The 24,205-nt window shown below is 38.3% G+C and overlaps 4 protein-coding genes across 6 annotated transcripts; 3 read left to right on the plus strand and 1 right to left on the minus strand.

Annotated features, from left to right (window-relative positions):
• Nucleotides 1-759: 759 nt before the first annotated feature.
• qpctlb (glutaminyl-peptide cyclotransferase-like b) lies at nt 760-6,090 on the plus strand. 3 transcript variants are annotated; one of them, XR_006247443.1, is made up of 8 exons: nt 760-1,025; nt 1,413-1,625; nt 2,492-2,638; nt 2,740-3,033; nt 3,545-3,706; nt 3,998-4,097; nt 4,629-4,740; nt 4,846-4,881. XR_006247443.1 is itself a non-coding variant. In XM_043220934.1 (8 exons), the coding sequence occupies exons 1-8, from the start codon at nt 882-884 to the stop codon at nt 4,989-4,991; spliced, it is 1,323 nt and encodes a 440-aa protein (XP_043076869.1). In that variant the 5' UTR covers nt 761-881; the 3' UTR covers nt 4,992-6,090. The 3 variants fall into 3 exon arrangements, 2 of the variants coding, with proteins under 2 accessions (XP_043076869.1, XP_043076870.1); XM_043220934.1 differs by having other exon boundaries at nt 761-1,025; nt 4,624-4,740; nt 4,846-6,090; XM_043220935.1 differs by having other exon boundaries at nt 762-1,025; nt 1,379-1,625; nt 4,624-4,740; nt 4,846-6,090.
• A 112-nt stretch (nt 6,091-6,202) lies between these two features.
• Nucleotides 6,203-8,050, plus strand: sdhaf1 (succinate dehydrogenase complex assembly factor 1). Its single transcript, XM_043221725.1, has 2 exons — nt 6,203-6,345; nt 7,242-8,050. The coding sequence occupies exon 2, from the start codon at nt 7,273-7,275 to the stop codon at nt 7,537-7,539; it is 267 nt and encodes an 88-aa protein (XP_043077660.1). The 5' UTR covers nt 6,203-6,345; nt 7,242-7,272; the 3' UTR covers nt 7,540-8,050.
• A 3,562-nt stretch (nt 8,051-11,612) lies between these two features.
• Nucleotides 11,613-17,200, plus strand: kcnk12l (potassium channel, subfamily K, member 12 like). The gene is made up of 3 exons (XM_043220717.1): nt 11,613-12,126; nt 12,504-13,297; nt 13,775-17,200. Exons 2-3 carry the CDS (start codon nt 12,952-12,954, stop codon nt 14,782-14,784), a joined length of 1,356 nt encoding a protein of 451 aa, XP_043076652.1. The 5' UTR covers nt 11,613-12,126; nt 12,504-12,951; the 3' UTR covers nt 14,785-17,200.
• Nucleotides 16,329-22,779, minus strand: ppm1nb (protein phosphatase, Mg2+/Mn2+ dependent, 1Nb (putative)). The gene is made up of 6 exons (XM_043220718.1): nt 22,058-22,779; nt 20,015-20,586; nt 18,627-18,744; nt 18,339-18,453; nt 17,543-17,606; nt 16,329-17,363 (listed from the first exon to the last, which is right to left on the minus strand). Exons 1-6 carry the CDS (start codon nt 22,467-22,469, stop codon nt 17,337-17,339), a joined length of 1,308 nt encoding a protein of 435 aa, XP_043076653.1. The 5' UTR covers nt 22,470-22,779; the 3' UTR covers nt 16,329-17,336.
• Between the last annotated feature and the right edge of the window lie 1,426 nt (nt 22,780-24,205).

Raw genomic sequence — 24,205 nt, forward strand, 5'->3', positions numbered from 1 at the left:
GGCTTACCTCAATTACTCTCTATGTAACGCACAATATACTGCGGCTATTAAGGTAAATTAAATTTCCTCCAACTTAAATCTGACATTGGTCAAGAGAAGAGCCAATCAGCTGCAGCGCTTACGCGGATTGGATAACAAGGAGCATCGGGTTTCCCTGGTAGGTCCTTTACACAGACCTCGTGACAATTGGTTACTGGGGTGTTCGTGCACTTTTTTTTTTATTACACTTTAAAACTTATGTATTTTTAGTTACTATTCAATTTTTTCAGTTTCAACCAATTAATTTGTATTCAGATTTTGTATGATTTTAAAACGATGTCTCCGTAGCTCTGTGTTTGAAAATCAAGAGGACCAGAATGACATAGCAACATTTCCCAACCAATGATGCGATGTGGAGGCGTGGCTGTCTCCTAAAGGAAGATCCCCGTCGAGTTATTTGATCCATATACATAATAATTATGTTAAACCCCTGCGAGTTACCTCAAAATATTACCTTAACTTGTTCAAAATTATTTTTTTTGTCATTCTTTATAGCTGACACTAGGGGTGGACTGTATAAATTACTCAAACCTGAGCGAAAGTTAATAATAAAAAATAAATAGAATAGTTGTCTGCCAAAATAAACAATTAATAGATATTTCAATATGCTAAGCTTATTATTAAACGTCGAATACGCATAGCATCATGCATATAGGATTGTGTTCAAATGCATGCGAATGTGAAATATGTCATATTTATTGTCCTGTAATACCGCCGAAAGTAAGTAAGTACAGAAGGGACCCGCCAGAGCGAGCTGCGCAGATCGCTGTCCTGCTCTGTCTCAATAACATCGACTGCAGAACTGAGAATACGATTATTTACAGGCTGCATCGTCAAGATGCATGTCAAGGACGAAACAGAGCGGCGTTCGTGATGAATGTTCCCCAGACTCAGTGCTCTCGTCGATCAGCACTATGAGCTGCTCGTTTCTGTTCATTTATCTGACAGAGCGGCGGAGTGCCTGTGCCAGTCCCGGACTGCTGCTGGTGAGCGTGTCTTACAGGCACAACCTGCTTTGCTTTTTTAGGCTGTGCTTCTTTTGCGGGCACTAACAAGTTAAGTGCTTCGCCATTTAATTTCGCCGTTTGCGCGAATCAAGCAGGCGCTATGCATTATGCATCGGTGTGGTAATTGTATTATTTTATGGCACGTATCAAGTGTTTTAGTTTATCAGTTATTACAACTGCATGCATGCATGAACTGAAAAAAAATAAAAATAAATTAGATCCAGTCTAAATGCACCAAATCGCAACAGTGACTAATCGCAGTTTAGTTTGTTTTGTCTAATTAAGTCAGCTTTGTGATTTTTAACTGCTTGTTACATTTCCGTTCCATGCAGGTTTAATCCTAAATTGACACCTCTTTGTAAACAGAAGATGAACAGCATACGGTACAAAGCGGCGACTGTCAGGTGGAACTGTTCCGTCGCGCGCTGTGACCACGCGCGCATGTGCCGCCTGCGCCTGCTGCTGCTGTGCTTGTGCGTGATGGTGGCGATGACATTAACACTGGCAGTGTCACTATCTAACCACCAAACCATAGAGTATGATTTGTCTCCTAAACCCCCTGACCTATTCAAAGACAAGGTAAGACGTCTACTGGCATTCAGTTTTAATCTCTTTTATTTCCTTTTCAGTCTATTTGTAACTGTTTTTTTTTTTTTTTTTTTTTTTAGAACATAACAGCCTTTTTTAAAGCTGAGTTTTTTGACCAGCTACCACCTTTTTTGATGGTCCACAGTTATATTAGCTAATAATTAACTTATACTATTAAAACTAAGGATTTTCATTAGGTTTCATAAAAAAAATAAAATAAAAAAAAACATTTCATATCCATGGAACCTTTTTATTCCACGAAACTGAATTTATTTATTTTATTCTTTAAAAACAAGCATTTTAGATTAGTAGAATTTTCATCACACAAATGAAAAAAAAAGGTTATTTTAAGAATTATTTTTGCAGTGGTGGCTAATATTATAAAAACACTAATATTTTCACCAGCTAAAATATGATTTTAAGTCAGTTATTTCTATCTTTAGTCTTCTGTAGTATGTCAGTAGTATAAGTTTACATGTCCAAACATCATTTTGCCATTAATTGTAATAATCCAGTGAGGTTTTTGTTTGCTGAAGTAGTCTAACCACAGCCAGTGCTCCACACAGAGATCTGATCGAAGAAACAGAATAAACTGGGACAGAAATAACAGATGTTGTACCATTATTTAGCTGGTGAAAATATCACTGTTCTCAGGAACCCAAAAAGCTTTTTCTATAGCATCTCTAAACTCTTATTTGAAACCTTTACTTTTTAAGAATATAGATAAACTTTATTTGGTTACCACAGTCCAAAACCCAGCTTTTTAATTTTGTTGCAATTTTATATTACATTTGCATACAACTAACGACATTTTCCCTTATCATTCACCTTCCACATGTACCTTCATCCTTTAATAGCTGAATCACCAGCCAGGTAAACCCACTGTTGCCCAAGTGAAGTGGCTCATCTCCCAGGTGAATTGGGAAAGACTATGGTATTCCCATCTGCGTCCCATTCTCACTGAACGCCAGCCAGGAAGCCGTGGCAGTCGGTCCGTTCGAAAAGTGAGACACATTCGTTTTGGCCCCGTCAGCCTGGATTTTAGTCCACTTAAATCTCAGATCTTGCTATATATGCTATAATCTGATTTATTCTGTGATCCCAGCACATCTTTTCTCGTCTGGATTCTCTTTCGGCGGGCTGGTCTGTAGAGGTGGACTCCTTCATCTCCGAAACCCCTCGTGGCCCTGTTAGCTTCTCTAATGTCCTGGCCGTGTTGGACCCAATGGCTCCTCGCCGACTGCTACTGGCTTGTCACTATGACTCCAAGTTTATACCTTCAGATCCTAGTGAACCAAAGAAGGTGTTTGTGGGCGCCAGTGATTCGGCCGTGCCTTGTGCTATGATGCTGGAACTGGTCACCGCTTTGGATCCACACCTCAAAAAGCACAAGCAGCTGGTAAGACAAAGTGTTACAGCTTCCGAGGTCGTTCGTTTACCAAGTTTGGAGATATATAGCACCACCGCCTCAAAAATACACGCTGTTCTGAGATGAAGAGACTGGTTCATGTCTCTGAGGAGGTCATTTAAGCTTTTTTCAGACTTGTGAATAGCCGCAGTGCTGTAGAAGTCAGTTCTGTTGTTTAAATTGTTATAGAGCCAAGAGCTACAAAACGCTGCATGACTGGAAGGGGTTTAGATAAGAAGAGAAGATCCTCACAACCTACATACTGTAGCAGCTGCAGAATACCAGATTTCTTGATTTTCTCATCCTTGGGGGCGCGCAATTGATTTTTTTTTTTGCACAGAACGAAGTATCTTCCAGTGCAGGCCAGGTGGTAAGAAGATTGCCAATGTTTGAAGTGAATCTACATCCTTAGTAAACAGAATCCCACAGCAACAGCTCTAGGATTGGAATGATTGATTTTTGGGGCATTTGGTTGACTGTTCACGTTCTTTTTTTAATGAAGATGTCCAGGGTGACCCTGCAGTTAGTGTTCTTCGATGGAGGAGAAGCTTTCGAGCAGTGGTCTCAGACAGACTCGCTATATGGTTCACGCCACCTTGCAGACTCCATGTCTCACATTCCTCACCCACCGGGTTCTGAACAAACCACACTGCTGAATGCTGTGGTAAGTCGGGATCCTTGTGTATGTGTGCGTTGATGAGCTTTTAAAGAGAGAGTTCACCCAAAAATGTAAATTGTCATCATTTACTAACCTCATGTCTCTTTGGCTTTTTGTTTGTGAAACACATATTAAGCCCGTACGTTGAAAATAAATGGGGTCCAAAAATTACTTACATTGTATAAACCAAAGCATACTTCAGAATGTCTATTATATTCTACAGTGGTTATATTCTACTATTTTTGGTTAAACTGTCCCTTTAAGTATTTCTGAATCATAAATTTGTGATATTTGCAGGATCTCCTCGTTCTTTTGGACCTTATTGGTGCTCCTGATCCCATGTTTGTGAATCACTTTAAGAACACAGCGCGCTGGTTTGACCGCCTTATCGCTGCTGGTGAGACTGATTTGACTTTCCATTAATACTAAGGCATCCTGGTTAATCATTCATGGCCATAAAGACTCTTAAAACTAATGTTTGATCTGCAGTGGCTTAATTTAGAGTAGACACACTGTAAACTACTTACTGTAAAGGGAAGTGCCATGTATTGAGTTATCTATGTCTATATGCGGTGCTTGAAATGAACACCTGCCAAATGCGATCGAAAATCACATATGAACTCCCTAGCCAATTTGACAGCTTATGGTTAATAAATTGTAATTATTATGTTATTTGTGTTGTTTTTTTTGTTGGACGTCAGTGGAGGTTAAAGCTTCAGTATTCTGACTTTGTGAAGAAATAACTGACTGATTGACTGATTAAAAGATAAAGAAAACAATATCAGTGAAGTTCACTGATTAATTAGCGATATTTAACACGATTTAAGATGATAATGAATCCCATAGACCTAAACATAGACCCAGTGATAGGCAGTTTATATCCACCCTCTGATTCCCCGATTTATATTTCTGCTTTTTCCAAGAGAAGAGACTTCATAATTTGGGGCTCCTGTCTTCCCATCCCAAAGAGCAGACATATTTCATGAAGAATGTGAATATGGGTCCAGTTGAAGATGATCACACTCCTTTCCTTGAGAGAGGTAAGACCATATATCGCTTTGACAAGCACTAATATCTATGCATACACGCATATCGCCATTATTAATCTTTTTCGGATTTGTTCTTTGTTTCTTCTTTGACTGCAGGAGTTCCAGTGCTGCACATAATCGCTACACCATTCCCTTCTTTCCTGCACACATTGGAGGACACAGGGGACAAGGTTCACAGTCACACTGTGGAGAATCTCACCAAAGTCCTTGTGGTCTTCCTGGCTGAGTATCTACGGCTCTAGGATGCTATAATATTACATCCAACCACATCCATTGTGGATCGGTCTATACCTCAGCTGCACTGCTTTAGGATATCTAATATCAGTGACTGTTCTCAGAGATACATAACGTACTGTATACTCTCAGGCTGCCATTCTATATCCTGACATATGCTTACCGTTGGACATGTTAGTCAATCGGTATCGTGCCTTCAGATAATTGTGCTATTTAGTACTGCACTGTATAGACAAAATAATATTATCTGTGCCAAAAAAAGGTTTACATATGTTTAGTCGTATATATAATAACTGTGCAATAAAATCAATAGAATGCAAAGTAGATACTTCAAGCTCAGGAATGGATGTGAACCTGATGCTATGTAAGAGATTATTAAACTATGCACCACAGTCAAGCTCTATAATGCTACAACAGTTCTGATAAACCTCTATTTAATCTCGCAATAATTTTCTCAAGTAAGCAGTCTGTAATCTCTAGTAGCTAAATGTTCAATCACATGTTAGTCTAGATAATATGATTTTTTTTTTTTTTTTTTTACAGAGAATGAAATGCACACTTAAATGGCAAAAAATTCTTACTTGACTAGACTGGTAAGCAAATGACTTCAGACTTTTCCAAATGAGAAACTATTTAGATCTACAAAATTATTATTATTATTATTATTGTCTCAGAAAAGAAGCAACATTTTTTTTAGATAAAAAAATGAATACTAATTTCTCAGTGGGCATTACAGAAAAACAACATATCTCTTGTAGTGAATACAGTAAGTTGCATAAAAGATGTCCTTTGTCATGTGAAACCCGGTATACTTTCAGAATAAAGTATGTAATTTGTCATTTAAAATGTGTAAATTGTGCTAAACAAACTAAACCACAGCATGTAAAAAGTGTTTAAATCAGAACATGGACTCTAACAAAAGGACGTACTGTAGACTTGAGACTTAAACTTGACCTTGAAAGACTCAAGAAAAAAGACTAGTGAAAAAAGATTCGAATATGTGAACGCGTCTGTTTTATTCATTGATTTTCAGAATTTTTCAGTTGTAGATATGGTATGGACGGGTCTTATATTCGATGTCTAAATAAAGAAGGAACATGAAATCTCGCCGGCCTCGTGTTGTTGTGTCGCTATACATCCTGGACACCAGGTGGCAGTGTGTCCGGCGCCGGCAGCGTTTCATGACGTCAGCCCTCCGGTCAGAAAACACGCAGCTCAGGTCAAGTCGAGAACTACAGGCACAGTCTATATGACTGCTGTCACTGTCGAGGCGTTTTATAACTTACAAGAAATAATCAACGGCTACCATGAGTCTGGCAGTTATAACAATTACCAATGACATTACTTGCCGTAAATAACCAGGTAGGGGGTTGCTGTCATTTTTTTTCTCTCAGTCTTTTCTTATTTCTTTCAATTTGTGTAAGTGGTCCAGAAGTGTGGTTTGCTGCAGATTTCACGTTTGCCGAAACCTACACAGAAAATGCGTGTTTTTGTAAAATGCGCCTCTCACAACGCGACCGTTTAGGATTTAGATAAAATCTTAACAATGTATACATATACTTTAGATGCCATTTTAGTCACCTTACATTTTAAGTAATACTTCCACAGTTTATTAAACAAGTACATTTAGCCAGTTGCTTTGTATCTGACATTTTCTGAAATATTATGTTAACTATGCAAGTCAGGAATCATCGAATTAAATATGCTTTATATATATATATATATATATATATATATATATATATATATATATATATATATATATATATACTAGAAAAACTAAACAAAACAACAACAGAGAAAAACATTGAATAAGACCAAGTTCAAAACCTGTTGATTGTTGACATTGAATAACTTTCTATTGCCCAAAGAAATACAGTCAGCCTCCAAAAATACAATAAATACGAAAATACATTTTGTAAAAGGTAAAACTTATTTTCCATCATAAATCATTTGAATGATATGTAGAACCTTCAGAATATCAATGAGGATAAAACTGGTCTGTGGAGATTCTGTCTCGGTGCATGAGAAAAAAAAACACTGAAATCTACAGAGGCAAATAGATAAAGCTTAACATTATAAAAAGTTTCTAGTGCTGAAGAAATAGCGGCTTTGTCTGTAGATTCTTAAATTAGCTTGGAACAAACAGTTTATTTTCTTAATTTAATTTGTTATGATTTTTAATTCTTTAGTTTTTAATAATCTTTCATTTAAGTTCTTATGAAACATAATTCAAAGCGCTATATGTTTGGTCGCAGGCTGAGGAAATCGCTGTCAAGACTGCTGTTTATGATCCTGCACACTATGGCACGCCATAGCAAGCTCCAGAAACAGGTCTTATCCCTGTACAGGCAGTTTCTGCGCGCCGCTCAGGACAAGCCGGGCTTCGTACCGAGAATACGCGATGAATTCCGTGGCAATGCTGCCATCAAGAAATCCGACGTGATGCATATAGAATATCTTTATCGGCGAGGCCAACGCCAACTCGAACTGCTCAAAGATGTGAACACTAAACAACTTGGAACATTCAGCAAGTCTAAAGAGGACGGTTCATAGCAACAGTATAATCATTACTGTATTCACACATGTGTCAAAGAACAAAAGCTGATAAATGCACATTGTTTTCTGGGAAATCACCTCCATGGCTCATCAATGAGACTTTCTCTCTCCTCAGGGAAACTTGAAGTGTTTTGGGAGTTGAAGCTAAGTAAGATAAACCCATTGAAGTTTTAAATGTTATTTGTGTACATTTACTGACAGACCTATATTTTTTGGCTGCTATATGAGTGTTCTCATTTTTTGTAGTTTTTCAAGTGACAAGTATGTCTGCTTATTTAACTTTTTTTTTTTTTTACTATAGTGCTCTCCTGTTAAAATTACGTTACCAGTTGTACTCTGTCTATGGGTTCACACTGTGGTAAAATTATAAGAAATATTATGACGTCAAAATAATGTGTAATAAAGCTTGGGACTTGTCTTAGTGCTTGCACATGATTGCTCATACATATAAAATACATTAATGTACACTAAAAAAAGTTGAAAAAGTAAAAGGAAAAAAAAAACATTAGAAAACTGATTTTTTATTTATACCCAAAATTATTTTCATCCAGATGTACTCATTTTCATATTTTGTTCGATTGTTTTACACATCCCACATCCTCTCTCATATCCAGAAGGAATCTTTATTAGGTTTAGTTATTAGTTATAATTAGTTATGTTTTTTGTTGTATTGAAACTGTATTCAGTTTTATGTTAACTGAAGGGAAAAAAATCTTCAAGGCATGACTTGCCCGTCCAGAAGCGGGCGCTAGTGCGAAATAAACGCTTACTTCCTGGGAGGAAGAACAAGCTATGTAAACAGGAAGACCTTGCCAGTGCTGTGTCAAAAGCAAACAACGAAAATGAGCGTTTAAATTCATAGTTTGCTTGTTAATAACAATAATCTCGCACGATAGTTACACGCGTTCAATTTATTCTACAACGAATATGGCGGAGGCCAACGGGATGACGGATGCCCAGTTGATTCAGAAGGTTGGTGTCAAACAGGTTCAATTCCTGTTTTTTATTTATTATTATTATTATGAAACCTAATTTGCTTTGTGAAATATGAATTAATAAGTACGAAAGCAGAAGCGTAGCACCACCCGTGGTTGTAGTTGCGCCGCGGTCTAACAGCCTGTGTGCGGGGTTGCAGCTGGCTCTCCTGGGCTGGCTGAAGACGGACAGTGTTCAGTGTAAGGAGCTGCTCGCTGCCCTCACTGGGATGCAGGTGGCCCGGGAGCTTCTGGACAGACTGTCCGGGCAAAGCCAGGTAGACGCTTACAAGGTAAGACCTGCTGTTTTTTTGTCGACTTTACAAAAAGTATTGCGTTTGCACAGCACGGTGGCGTTTGAATGTAGAGCAGCCCTAGGAAAAATACATTTCTAAAAACCAAAACACCATTCCAGCTGATTCACAGAGTTATCTGTACTATGGGAACGAGATGCTCGACTATATATAAACTCATACTAACAATATCTAATGCATACGATACAATTGTAATAGTAGTTATAAGACAGACATTGTAAGAGTTGACAAATGTAGTCTTTAAAGTGCATAATGAACATGAACGTTATTGAAAGTATGTTTAAGTTTAAGATATATTAGTAAAATGTGTTTATAAGTGGATATATACATTTGTTTGTTTACATATATCTATTAATTATATCTATTAAGTCTATTAATAGAACATTTCACAATTCTTCACAAACTTTGTAAATAAAATTGTTATTTTTTCAAGGACTTTTCAGAAAATAGTAGGTTAAGTTTAAATAATGAAATGAGCGATGAATAAATGTAAATTATTTGATCGTTTACAAATATGTACCGTTCAGACGTTTTGGAACCAATATTTTATTTCTTTATTATAGAAAACAAAGGTTTGTCACTGAGATTTATTACCAGTGCTGCTTTTGATCTATTCATCAAAAGACCATGAAAAAATGATCACACTAAAATGTGATTAAATTTTTTTTTACGCACTTCATAATAATAATGTTGGAAGAATCACTGAACAGTAATGGCTGCTAAATTTAGCTTTGCCATCACAGGAATAAACTCCATTTTTAAAAAATAAAATAACAGTTATTATTTTTATTAACCTATTAGCAATGATTCTTTTTTAAATTGTAGTAATATCATTTTTGATCCAAAAAATGTCATCATACTGAGCATAAAATGTCTTTAAAACAAACAAACAAAAAATGTATCCTAACCATAACCCTATACTTTCACCTTTTAATGTTTTCACCTCTATATATACTTCACAGTTACACTATACTGAATTTATATTGTCTTTTCACGTTAATGTTACAGAAATAATTCGCTGACAAACGTGTTGTGAATGCTACATCGCACTCAAACCAGTCAATCCATTAAACCCTAAACCATTAAATTAGAATTCCAGTTACAGAAAGTACCACAGAAAACCTTTCAGACAAACGTTTGTGACGTACGATGTTCTGCTTCCAGAGGGAATGTATCCAGAGCATAGCTGACTATGTGAAGAAGAATCCCAGGGCTTCTCAGCGAGAGCTCAATGCCGAGGTTGAGAAGAACGTGCTGCTGTTTGCCTCAAGAGTTCAGGCACTAGACGCCAGCCACTGACCAAAATATACATCTCCTTATCATTTCTGTAAGCCTTTTTTGTATGCTGACATAATACACCGATCATGTTTTCTTAATAATCGTGAATAATTCAACACGCCTGCCTTGTTTTTCATGTACTTTTTTTTTATACATATTTTCACCTATGTTTAAACTATAAGATTTTAATCTTAGATTTCAAACCTGAAATAAAAGTGCTCGTATCCAATCATGTCCAGTCTTGTGTGATTAAAGTGCGTCATACACATATAACGTTGAACGACGTCGCGTTCGTTTACAGCAGGCCGGTTTGGAGAGCGCTGATTTTAACACGTCGACAACAAAGAAAGACAAAGCGGGCGCTCAGGTGGATGAAGAGAAAAGAGAGGAGAAATACGAGGAAAGAGACGGACTCCGTAATGAGCTTTTGGAGCGATCACTATATTCATCGCCCAGCACCTGTGATGAATTACATTATGCAGATCACACTTCTCAGATCTCTTGATGACTTTAAAGACAGTGTAGCACTCGGAGCCCGAACCCATGATTAACGCTGCTGTGTTCGGAATAATAGAAACGCAAGACATGGCTTTCGCCGTCTTTTCGGGTTTCACGGCGGCAGTTGCCAAAACACTTGTCTTCTGATGAGGACAAAGTTTATGAATAAAATACCGCACACTCTTTTGATATAGCGCCCGTCTGTCTACCGCCGCACCTGGGCACTTACAAGCAATGACCGGTACTCTAATGATGGGGGAATACAGTCTTGTGAGCTGGCAACCAAGATGAAAGGCAAGGGTGGGCTGGTCAGAGAGAACAAAGCAATATCGTCTCAGCCATCTAAGCGCATCTCACAATAGAAAGAGAGTACCGTGGCTATATTTTTGTCTGTCAACATCAAACAAAGCAATATTTTAATGTCAGCGAAGCAACAGGCAAATGGTGGTCTGCCAGTTGTTTAAAGCTTTTAAATTGTACTTGCTGGATGTCCTTGAAGTTGCATTTTGAGAGAGAGATGATTATAATGGGGTAGGGGGTGATTTGTGAGTGTTTAGGTATTTATCGTGACAGCCCATACGAAATTACAACAGTCGCTATAATTTGCATGAAAATGCCAATAGGCCACTGGTGTTTTCATAAAATGTATTGCAGTAAAAATGGCTTTCCATCAGCAACTCTCGAAAATAAATGTAAATTGAGTTCGCATTTTAATGTCTATGTTGGCTCTCTGAAGATTGTAAGGTTCAAGGCTTCAAGCTATCAATCAATATGGGCACTTTAAGAGTGTTTAAAACCTAGAAAGCTGCCTACCTAGACAGCCTTGCTAGGTAATAAGGACGATTAGACCTTATTTAATTTTTTTTTTTTTTACCAAAAAAAAGTGTTTCGTTTATAAATGAATTTTCTAGTGAATCATTTAAAAAGCAAATAAATTTTTACTGCTCTCATCGCTTGACCTTATATAATAGGCCTGTATGCCTATTCATCTATACTTTTTTCCCCACAAAAAAAGACAATAGTAAACCAAACAAATATTCATAAAATAGTTAGCTGGTAGTATAAAAATAGTACGTTATTTTTAATCGATAAAAAAAATGTAGTGGTTCATAATTCAAAACACCGAATGAATTAAAATAATTTTTATGGGATTCTAAGGATTTGAATCAGTGCAATGTATAAAAATAAGTAACTAATATCTGTATAGATTGCTCAGTTGCTCGATACATTACTCTCTCTCTCGCTCGCGCTCTCTCTCTCTCTCTCTCTCTCTCTCTCTCTCTCTCTCTCTCTCTCTCTTACACACACACACACACACACACACACTACTCAGCTGCATCGTTCAATCACGCACTGCCAAGGATTCACGCTTGCCAGGAATAAACGGCGCCTATTAAGTTTAACTAAATGTTTTCAGCACTTTTGCTTCTTTTAACTCGCTCCATTAACAAAGCAATATGGTCTGCAGTACTAAAGTGACATCAACGGCGCTCTTCATCAAATATTAAATGTTAAATCAGGTAGGTAACCTTTTCACCACTCTAAAAGTTTGTTTGTGATAAATCATTCATTATCACCTAAATTTAGGGAAATGTGAATGACGCTTTCTAATAATAGCCAACCATGTGTGTTGATAGTAATCGGTGATCTAATCCATTTTTTTTTGGAATTTGTCTTAATAATAATGCTGTAAAACAAACAGAAATAAAAACGTATAACATGTGTGTAATAAAACAACGTTCTGTTTTGTAGTAACGTGTGCATGCTAACTTCTGCATAAGATCTAGTGATCTTTTATGATACTAATGCACTGCACTTGCAGCTTAAATACATTATATTTAATTCTTTTGACTAAAGTAGCAATGTGTGTTGTTTGTTTTGTTTTGTTTTGAATCAGCTCAAGGATGGTTTCACATAAAGACCACCGCATTATTACCGACTGGTGCGGCACCAGCTATACTTGGACAGCGAGATGGGAAAAGATAACAATCTTGCACTTGCCTGCCTACTGTTACCTGCTAACCCAAAAGGTGTATCTGGAGGTCTTATTTCCTGGACCATGTGTCATTTTACCTGATAACCTTGCTTTTTACGATGGTGCCATTAGAGAAAGCGATGCGGTTATGAGTCCAGAAGAATGTTAATGACATGAAGAACTTTGCCCGGGAAACTCTTGACCTTCATTTTTGAACCGTATCTGAAATCAAGGGCAACATAGAGCTTTCATGTGACTCTATACGTCTTCTAAAGCCCTAGTGCATGGTTGTGTTTATTATTGTGAGTGTCCTGTGTTAGTGGCCGTCTATGTTTGCCTGTTCTTGTCATCCCCTGCTGGTGATCAAGTCATGCCACGTGGAAGAGGTGTCAGCAACAGCTGTTGCCTCCCACTTCACCTGAATGAAGACAATGCCCGTTTTGGCTTGTTGGCGGCCTTCATCCTTCTCTACCTGCTGTGTGGGGCGGTGGTGTTCTCCGCACTCGAGCATCCCTCTGAGGTGCAGGCTCACCGGCGCTGGGATCAACAGCTGGCCAACTTCACAGAGCAAAACAGCATAAACCTGAAATCTCTACATGTCCTGCTAAAGCAATATGAGGAAGCCTTTGCGGCAGGGATCCGTGTGGACAAACTTAGACCTCGCTGGGATTTCTCAGGAGCCTTCTACTTTGTTGCTACAGTGGTCTCTACTATTGGTGAGTTCATACAACATCATATATGCATTCATATTTGTGTAAGTGTAAATGTAAATAAATACGCCAAAAAAAGAGAATTTACAGAAGTCATATTTTACACTGAGTAAATAAAGTGCCTTAAATGGTATTGCAATTATATATATTTCTGCTATTCATACATTTGCTGGGAATCAAATGGGAGACCATGGAATTGTTAGTTTGAATGCACGTTTTTTTATGCATCACAAAAGTTAAAATGATTTAAAAAATCGTTAAAAGCCATGTGAGGGCAAATACAGTAAATGATAACAGAGCATTTTTAAATAATTTGATCAAAAAGGATACCGAAAATCTTCAATAAAAAAGTAGATTAAAAAATTTTCTTTGTGTTGCACAGAAGACATAAAACCATAGCAGTTTGGAGTGACATGATGTTTTTTAATAGAAATGAATTCATTAGAAATACATCAGCAAAACGGGTTTCTTTTCTCCTCCCAGGCTTTGGCATGACCACTCCTGTCACCGTTGCAGGTAAGATCTTTCTCATATTCTATGGACTCCTTGGCTGCGCAGCAACAATCCTCTTCTTCAACCTCTTCCTGGAGCGCATCATCACGATGTTGGCCTACATCATGCGTTGGTGTCACGAGCGCCAACTACGCCGCTCCGGCGTGGGAGGAGAGGAGGCCAGGAGCGAGGACGACAGTCTGGAGGGCTGGAAACCATCAGTCTACTACGTAATGCTTATTCTGGGCATCGCAGCCCTGCTGATTGCATGCAGTGCATCTGCGTTGTACTCTGCCATGGAGGACTGGGACTACTTCGAGTCCTTGTACTTCTGCTTTGTGGCCTTCAGCACCATAGGCTTTGGGGATGTGGTGAGCAGCCAACGGGAAAGCTATAAAGCTCAAGAGGCCTACCGTCTCGGCAACTGCCTCTTCATCCTCATGGGTGTGTGTTGCATTTATTCCCTGTTCAATGTCATTTCCATCATTATCAAGCAGACGCTCAACTGGATCCTCGGGAAACTGGACTGCAGCAAGGCTCAGTGTCCCTGTCGCGGCCGTCCGTACAGAAGACGAGGTCGGGCCTGCTGTTGCTGCTGCTTTCCACGAATTCCCAACCAGAGGCACAACCACCACCCTCCGCCAGGACATTCCCGGCAGAGGGCTCAAAAACGCAATGCTGTGCACCCTGCGCCGACGAACGAAGCAACAGGAAAGCGCTTCACTAATGCATCAGTGGAAACAGTTTGTGATAGTGAGACTGATGCTGGCTTAGGACCAGATGGAGGTTATCTGACAGGGCGCAGACTGTCTGGAGAAATGATCTCAGTCAATGACTTTATGGCCAACAAGGTTTCTCTGGCCATTCTACAGAAGCAACTCTCAGAGACCGCTCACGGTAATCCAAGACAGAGCCACGTTCGCCAGAACGGCTTCTCCGGTGGAGTGGGTGCCTTTGCTATCATGAATAACCGCCTTCAGGAGACAAGTGTCGACAGGTAGCTCGATTATACAAAGATGGCACTGGATATTGCACATTATCAGAAAGATGACTTTATAGAGGGTTGTGTTCTATTCAGAACTGAACTGAGAAGGGCTTTAGAATTCCTGAATTTGACTTGCATTTAAATCTGCGGTAGCAAATGGGATTCAAAATGAATCGGAATTCAAAGAAATGTATACAACACATTTTTAACTAGATAAGCAAAGTTTAAATTTGTTCATGAGTAAACCTGCTCATTAAATAAAAGCGATCGTATCACTTCAGGAGACTCGGATTTATTCACTCGATTCTCATGGATAGTGTTCACTCACTGAAAACTTTTGGTCACTTTTAACGGAGGGACAGAAATCTCAAAGGTTTCAAGTAGGGGGTTGTATTAAGACTTTTCCCAAAAATGAGTTCGCTGTACCGACAATCAAGTGCAGTGTCCTCTCTTTCATTCAACCTCTCATAAATTCATTGCAAACCAAATTCCCATTCAACTGTTTGGATAGTTTAATTAAGACTCACACTCGCTAACTAAACAACAGCCTGTTCTTCAGTTCTGAATTTTTCCCAGCCGTGACTCAGTTCAGTACTCTGGAAAAGTTAGCAGGGGTTTCAGCATTTATTGCATGCAATAAAGATGTAAACTGTACATACGCTATTGTAACACGCAGCGCAGAGCAAATTAGATCAAGTTAAATCAGACAGTTTACCTCTGTAGAGCACAAGGACGGTGAATGCTAGCATTTATGAATGACTTCGCTCTGAAGAGAAGATGGCTCTCAGTGTTTTCTTTCCTCTTTTTTTACACCATTATAAACAAACCATGTGATTTTAATGGTAACATCACTTCTCAGAGTCACTTTGGTGCTGAAGTGATTGGCCGGTGTGGTGAGCAATCACACTGCGCCTGTGGAGAGATCCTTTAACGGCTCTTCAAAAAAAACGGACTGATTTTCAAGAGCCAGGCAGATGTAGCCATGGCACTTACAGAGAGACAGTCTCGGGAGGAAGAAATACAAGTGTCAAATCAAAGGGAAATGGTCAGTAATATTCATTGTTTAATCGTTTCTATCAAGCTGCCGCCAGTGTTGATGGTCTTAAGGAACAAATGATCTAAAATGCATACAAATAGACTTGTAATGTGATAGTATCATCGCTCCTTAAAGAAACAAACCATGTGTATAGATTCTGTATGCTGTAAACACAAATATAACTTCTTTGTTATTTATTTTGGTGTCAGGATTTACGTGTATCAGATGTAATAGCTATACTCGCGTCCTTTATATCCACGTAACAGCCGCCCGTCGTCATTAATAGAGCTTTTAAATATTTCTGAGTGTGACATAAATGCAGGGTTTGCAAACGGCAGACGGTGTTAAATAAGGAAAGCGGGTCTCTACTGCCCCCTTTCGGACGACAGTGGTACCGCTTGACGGCGTTGCGGAAATAAAAGCTAAAACACACTCACAAAATGCATGTCTATAATTACATAAAGGCCATAAAGTGTCTTTAAGTAGCAGGACGGATTTGAATAAACTGAAATCTCACCAATCGCTTGATCTGTCTATTTTTATTACTCAACCTCGAACCTTTATGTTAGCACAAATATTGCACAAGATCTGTAAAATGTGCACAAAGATCATTACACGACATGATACAGCACTGCATCAGTTAATTTGCTAGTCATTAGGAAATATCTCGGTAAATATCACACGCTTATAGATTGGCATAATTTCGAAGAGGTCAGTAAGGCAACACAGTACAGATCATGCAAACAGAGTAGAGCGCATTACAGGAAACAACTACTCGAGAACAGGAAAAGTTGAACTCTGTGAGTGTGACCAGATTATGAGCATGTATAAACCAACATGTAAAAGTGCTTGTATTAATAGAATTGGCTTTTTAGATATTTTAGCATTTCTTTCATTCCTAAAGGAATAGTTGACACAAAAACGAAAACCCTCTCATGTTTTTCCAGATCCGTATGCTGGTTTTTTTATATTTTTACTGATGTTTTATTATTATTATCAAACACAAAAAATATTTTATTTTTTCTAAACAAACAATGCCATGTCATGCTTCAAAAAGAACTAAGCATTAAAGGCAAGTATTTCATTTTTGGGTGAACTATTCCTTTACTGCACCAGCGTTATCTTGTTCTTCAAAGAGTTCTGTCTTTTTTTTATCGTATTCATTTAAAAACCTCATTATATGCCAAGCCTGAAGAGAATCTCAAAGGTTTGCCGTCACTGCTTGAACACATTACCTGAGTATTATTGATTGTAAGACTCACTTAATACATTTGGTAAGGAAAATACTGAACGTATCACAATCTAAAGAGTCAAAATTATATACAGTCATTATTGTCCTGCATTGTGGCACAGCATTGCTTTTTGTAAGTTTTGTCATTCGTGAAACATACAAAAAGAAGGAAGTAAAATGTTTTTTGTTTTTTTTTTGCTGTCCAAAAAGATCTTTTTCATTTTTTGATTTGAAAATACAGTAAACTGATTACGTCTTTCTCAGTCTAGCACATCCATTAAGTGTGTACGTAAGATAGACTCTAGTTGGCATCTGTAGGACTGAGTTCCTGAAAAGATACAAATGACAGGGAAAATAAAGTTAATGTGCATAAACGACAAAAACGGTTAAGCAAAAAGTATATGGGTAGTTCACAAATTAAAATCTGACTGTGTCGTACGGTGTGTGCAATTTTGTTGATTATATATTTTCTATATATAAAACGGATAGTTCTGTGCAGAAGCTTACCTGGGCTAATCTACATCGCCTTGCCTCTTTCTGCTGATAGTAGGCTGAAATAATACAGTTCCGCCTGTAAATGTCAAGAAAATATGATATTTAAAAGTTCAGTCATCTGTTCTTTTGGCAAACAGCTACATATCGTTTGAGCTCTACTTGTAGAGCTGACTGGTGCTTTAGAGAAAGTGCTTGTACCAAGCAGACACTTGAATCTGAGAAAAGCTACATGTACCTAGTGTACCTGGACATTATAGAAGAATATATTAACTCAATATTTGAAAAAACCCTGTATTTTATTAATAATTATGCAATTAAACATTTCAAAAGACTATTTTAATTTATAAATTGTTGGTCTGTAAAGCCAGTCAGAAAAACTGGTATATTATATATATATATATATATATATATATATATATATATATATATATATATATTATTAATAAAATATTGTAATACTATAAATGCTTAAAAGTATTATATTAAATATATAGCAATAAATAAATCAATCAATCCTACTAATAATTAAATATCTACCAGTATCAATTATAAAAAAAATGAAATTATAAAAGAACAGCAACAACAACATTAACATAAAACTGACATAAAGATGAATAAAAATGCTAATCAAATTTAATATTTGTATAAATCACTTTAAAGCACTGGAACTATGATTTATCTATTTCATGCAACAGCTGTGCCTAAAAATGTTCATGTCACAGTGTGTGAAATTGGTTTTCACACCTCTCTGGCATAATTGACTGCTATTTTGAGCAGCTTTAATGCATGGTGTTGGACATGAACTTACTTGCTCTGAAGGCCGCCCCCTGGTGGAAGTCCAGGAATCACTGTAGAAGCCAGCACTGTCAGAACTGACAGCAGATCAGGCTCATCACCTCTTGCGCTCAGCTCCTCAAATATCTCTGTCAAGAAAAAAAAACATGCGTGACTATGATTTAAATCCTTAAGCAGGCCACTAGAGGACCGTTTACTTTAACCATTATATGACTCAACATGATTGCAAGGATTGCGATCTTTAGTCATGTAAATCTAAAGAGCAACATCAAAAGAAGCCACATTTAATCAGATGGTTTACCAGCTACTTTGGACTCCAGAAAGTCCTCCAGCTCAGCCTCCTGGTGCAGTGCTTCAGGTGACAGCTGGGGGGCGCCGGGAAAACATACTAGAATGATGCTGATGTTATCAAGGCTCCCCTGTTAGATACATGCAGATGAAACAAAAAAGAAAGGAAGCCAAAGTTAGATGTGCAAATTACGTGTCTGCTCAATGATTTAATAGCTAAAATCGGCAGAATCGTTTTCCTCTGATGTTTCTTCAGATAGGCAGGCACTAGCGTGATGCTATCAGCCGGTCTTGAGGCTTTTGTTCTAAGGACAACTACCTCACGTTGATGATTAAGTAGATTGTAATCGGTGACGCGAACACAGAACTTATCCTTCATTTCTAAGGGATGTTGTTGGTTGTCTATCCCTACGTGGCACAATGCTAGGCAGAACGCTGTAATCTCCTCACACCAAGGCTAAAAGTAGTTTATCCCGATGCAGCTTAGTGGCTGAATACAGCCTCACTTTGAGATGGTGGTCGAAAGTGCAGTCCTGACAGAGCAGAGATCTGGCTTACTGCAGAGAGAAAGATGTTGACATTTTCAGGTCAGCACATCCTTTTCTGCAGCCTAAAGGCCATTCTGTATTTCTCTTACGTAACGTAACAGTCTGGCTGAAATCAGCTCTAGATGCCACAGCCAAGACAGTTCATATTTAAGATTTAAATTCTAAAATGGATTTTATATTTGATTTCAGAAGAAGCGTGTGACAATAAAGACTGGAGTGTAGTGGATGTGGAAATTTCGGCTTTGCATCACAGGAATGTGTATTAATATATTTTTCTTTATAAAAAAAATATGAGACACAAAAGTGGAAACACTTTTCGAAGTTGCCATCCAATTGGCTGAATTCTACAGGATTTCCAGGAGACATGTGCGTCGTGTTCTTTAAAGCTTAAACATTAGATTTATGTGAAATATTTAAAGTTTGAATCCTTAGAATACACCAGTCTGTTATTGTGGCAACATTTCCATCACCAAACGTGACACTGAACAAAACAAACTGTGATTGGTTGCTTGATATATTGGTTAAGTGGCATCATGGGTGGGCATTGGCCAACGAAAGCTGCCATGGCATTTAAAAAATGGTCATAAAATATGACAAGAACTGTGAGAGTTAAAATGTGTCAAAACAAATTCATATTGATAATGTCAAAAAAAAGGTATGTAATGTATTACAATCAACCAAAAATTACTTGTTTAATTTTGTTCAGTCTTTGGTAAAAAGGTTGCATTGGTCCCACTAGTAAAAAAAGATAAAAAATTCTATATGGCCTTGTGTCTGAATGAGTCTGTCATTAGTACTTTGGAAATCTATGACATTCAGAAATGTCCCAAAAAAATCTTCTGCTTGTACTAACCTTATAGAGGCAAAGGTCTATGACCTGGGAGCAGACCTCTCTCAGGTCTGTGCAGACACGCAGTCGGCTGTGTATGAAGGCACAGAGCTCTTCATTAGTGACAGTGTCCCACACACCATCGCAGGCCAGAACCAGAAACTCATCTGCTGGAGAGCGCTCCACAGCAGACACTTCCGGCTCTGGCGATACCATCTGTTCGGTGACCGGCCGCCACTCGGCTGTCTTGTAACTGAAGTCCCCCAACGCTCGGGAGACCGCCAGCGAGCCGTTGACGCGCTGCAGAGTCACCGATCCTCCAGCGCTCTCTATCCTCTCCCTCTCGCTGGGGCTGAAGGGCTTGTGGTCTTCCGTCGAGAAGGCCACCCGTCCAGCGCGGCACAAGACCGCCCGAGAGTCCCCGCAGTTCACGAAGTAGATGTGGTGTGGAGTGATAGCGGTGGCAATGACAGTCGTCCCTCCGCGTTCCCAACCCTCACGGCAGGCCATGGCATGAAGGTGCTTGTCCATGAGAAAGAAGCCCTCCTTGATGCCCTCAGTGACCCTTACAACATCCTCATCTGCTCGGATCTTTCCTGAGGGAGAATAGCTTGCGTCACTAAGTAACCGACAAGGCCTTTTGGTGACTTCAAACAAATCGCAAAGACAAGCCTAAAGGCTTCATTAGAGAAGATTGCAAGGATCAACCATTATGCGACTTCTAATTGCTTTAGGAACGTGTTGTACACCACAGTTACCTTGTTAGATCACGACTTAATTGGGTAATATTGTTGCCAATTGGCTTTGGATGTACAGTAGGTCTACAAATTAATCCAATCTGATGTGATCCTCTTGGATCTAATCTAAAGAGATCAAGACGCATTCCCACGTGAGATAATTTCTGTTTCTCATCAAAAGCCACTCAGTTATTATGTTTGTTACTGATGTACGCTGTAAAATTTACTGTGATGGTAAAAAACTGTAAAATAAAAGGCTGGTAAATTAATGTAAAATTTACAGGGAAAAAAAAAACATAAACTGACATTCGCACAGTGTTGTTTATTCTTTGAAATAACTATGTTTCTTCTTAGTTATGTTTATTAGGGTTGTATGTTACATGTTGTTGATTTCAGTTTAATGAACCATGATTGTGTTCAGTGTGAATGAGACTTAGTACCTACTTTATATATGTTTATATTTAAAAGCTTGTACTGGGCTTTGGTTCATTATGTAACTTTCTCATCATCACCTGATTTCAGTATTTGAATAGGCTGGTATATTAAGTTAATGATATTACAGTATTTAACTGTAAATTTGACTTAAAACCGTAAAGCTAAAATTGTACAGATTTCTTTTTACAGTGTAGTATGAACAATGTTGAGTAACTAGTTACATGCAACAAAATTCTGTAATTTAATTACAAAATAAAATTAAACTGTAATCTGTTACAAATGTGAAGAAATTAAGAAATGTGTAATTAAATTAGTTATGAAAATAATTACTTATGAAAATGTTAACAACGACAAAGGGCATTACATCTGAATATTTACAGATTTGATTGTTTTTTTCCCCAAATTGCATTAAAATGTTTAATACACAGAATAAAACACATGCTTATTTGATAACTGTTTTATTTCGTTAGTTATTAGTTGTATTATTAGATACCAGTTTCCTGTCATATCTTTGCAAAGATTCAGTTTTGAAAGCAGTATCATAGCTATTAAACTATGTCTTGTTAACCTTAGAACAATCACAAAGTAAAAAGGGGCTGAAATCATGTCATTATTTAATTAAATTATTATAATCTTAATTAAAGGAAGGATAGAGACGTCTGACTGTAATTAGTGTTGAATACAACTGTAAGGTTAACCCTGCCTGCTTTGAATGTTTGAGAATGTAATCGGTTACATTACTTACAGTAACTGAAATAGTTGTACTTTTACTTACATATTAAACGGGGTAATTTGTAATCTGTTACCTATTACATTTCCAAAACCTTCCCAACACCGAGTACAAGCCAAAAAGATGCAAGAAGCCCTGCTGTTTGTAGGACAGCTTGTTGCTCACCTGTGCCCAGGATGTGGTCCAGCAGATTTCGGGAGCAGTGTTGGGCCACCGCGCTCCCTGCGTGCCCATCATACACCGCGAAGAACCCCCAGTGGGCCAGTTCCCCTCCCAGCTGAGGGAAGCAGTTGTGGAAATCTTCCATGTGCGCTCTCCAACCCTGCATGCTGGCCAGGGCGTAGGTAAGCCCCCAGGAGGCACAGCCCTCTTGCATGTGCTTGTCCAGAACCGGTCGGTCCAGGTAGGGGCTAGGGATGACCCCTTCCTCCTCTCCTCCCTCTTCACTTTCAGACAGCTCCCCTGCACCTCCCCCTCGTCCCCCTTTAAAAAAGGAGGTGACCCTTTTCTCGGTCTCCTTCACCAGCTGCCTTACAAAAGCAGGCATTTCCACGCTTCCTTTCCTGGATGTCCTCATGATTTTTTTTTTCTTTTGCTCGTTCAAATGCGTTCACGGCCTCCACCCTGTGCTATAGCTTGCTGGCTTTGGTTGCTCAGGGCCTTCACAGCATTATCTCCCGAGAGGTTGATTCTGCACCTTGAAGCATCCTCAAATGATCTGATGTAGAACGGTTGATTTTCGTTTTCGTCTCTCTATCCATTGCTAGACATCTCACTGAGATCTAATCTATCTGTAGTCATAGTGACTCTTTCCAATTTGATCCACTTTTGTTGCCTTCCTCCTCTATATGTCAGTGATATTCCCTCTCTCTAAGCTTTCTCTCTGTCTGAGCCCCTTATTTTCCTGTCATCGCTCTGATTGGCTGAGCTATTTCTGTGCACCAATCATCTCGCAGGGTCCTCCCTCTTGTTGTACACACCGACATGCAATCCTTTTGCAGAGTGGCTCTCTCTCTTTCACATGTTCAATGCCTCTCTCTCTGCCTCCCTCCCTCAGTTTCTCTTCTTGAACTCCCTCTGTTAATCATCTCTGCTGAACGTTTGATAATTTTGGATTACCTAACATGCAGAGATTAATGTGCATGACAGGTTTTCACAGCAGCCCAGTAAAAGAGAATCGCTGAGAAAGAAGGCACAAAGTACGCTCTCCTTAAAAATGTTATGTGAAAGAGATTCAGTGATCCATATTAAAGAACATGGTTCGCCTACAGCGGAATTCATGAATGGCATATTTAAATATGAGTTTGGGAGACTCTAACAGAGGTTGATTCAGACAGATTAGTGGATTATGTAAATCAAAAACGCATTCATAAACATTATTACATAACGGGCTATTTTTGTCTTTTTAACTCTTTTTTGCAAGTCTGTGGAATGACGCAAACAAAAATGGCTCATGAATAAATGTGTTTGATGGCAGAATGATCATTACATCAGATGCTTGTAGTACTGACTCATTTGCTGGGCCAAGCAGCCTGAAATAAATTGATAATAACAATCATATTATTATCATGATTACAAAAATAATAATGAAGTTTAGACTTAAAATCAATACTCATCAATACTTTTTTTAAATATAAGTTTTTATATAATTTGTATTACTAGTAATACATTCTACTTACTATTATGCTTATTATTATCATAAATTTTACATTTTTCAAATGCATTTTTTTATATACTGAAATTATCATTTATATTAGTACAGAACTGTACATATATTTGTACACACACAAACACACAAATACACACACACACTTGTATTCCTATCATTATGGGGACATTCCATAGCCATACTGGTTTTATTCTGTATTTTCTATCACCTTACCCTAACCCTACACATAAACCTACACCTCACATGAAACTTTCTACGTTTTTACATTTTTAAAACACTTCATTCTGTATGATTTATAAGCTTGCTTCTTCAGGGTAACTTACATTTTTTTCATTGGCATTACTAAATTTGTGGACACGTTTGGTCCCCATAATGTAGTGAATACCAGCACACACACACACACACACACACACATTCATCTTCATCTGGGTGTTAAAGGCCAGCACTTTTCACAGCATGCGAGAAGATAAAGCACAGCACTCTTTGAGGAACGTCTGAATAATTTGCTCGTATCTAAGGTTAGCCATCTCCCTCGAGATGAAGACTTGACTACACACAGGCACATGCTGACGTCTCAGGTTCCTTAAGCTCTGAACGGGCCATGAGGGAGGATAGCTGTGTGTGTGTGTGTGTTTATAAAGATG

This window comes from Puntigrus tetrazona, chromosome 21 (genome assembly GCF_018831695.1).
Source record: "Puntigrus tetrazona isolate hp1 chromosome 21, ASM1883169v1, whole genome shotgun sequence".
NCBI lineage: Eukaryota > Metazoa > Chordata > Actinopteri > Cypriniformes > Cyprinidae > Puntigrus > Puntigrus tetrazona.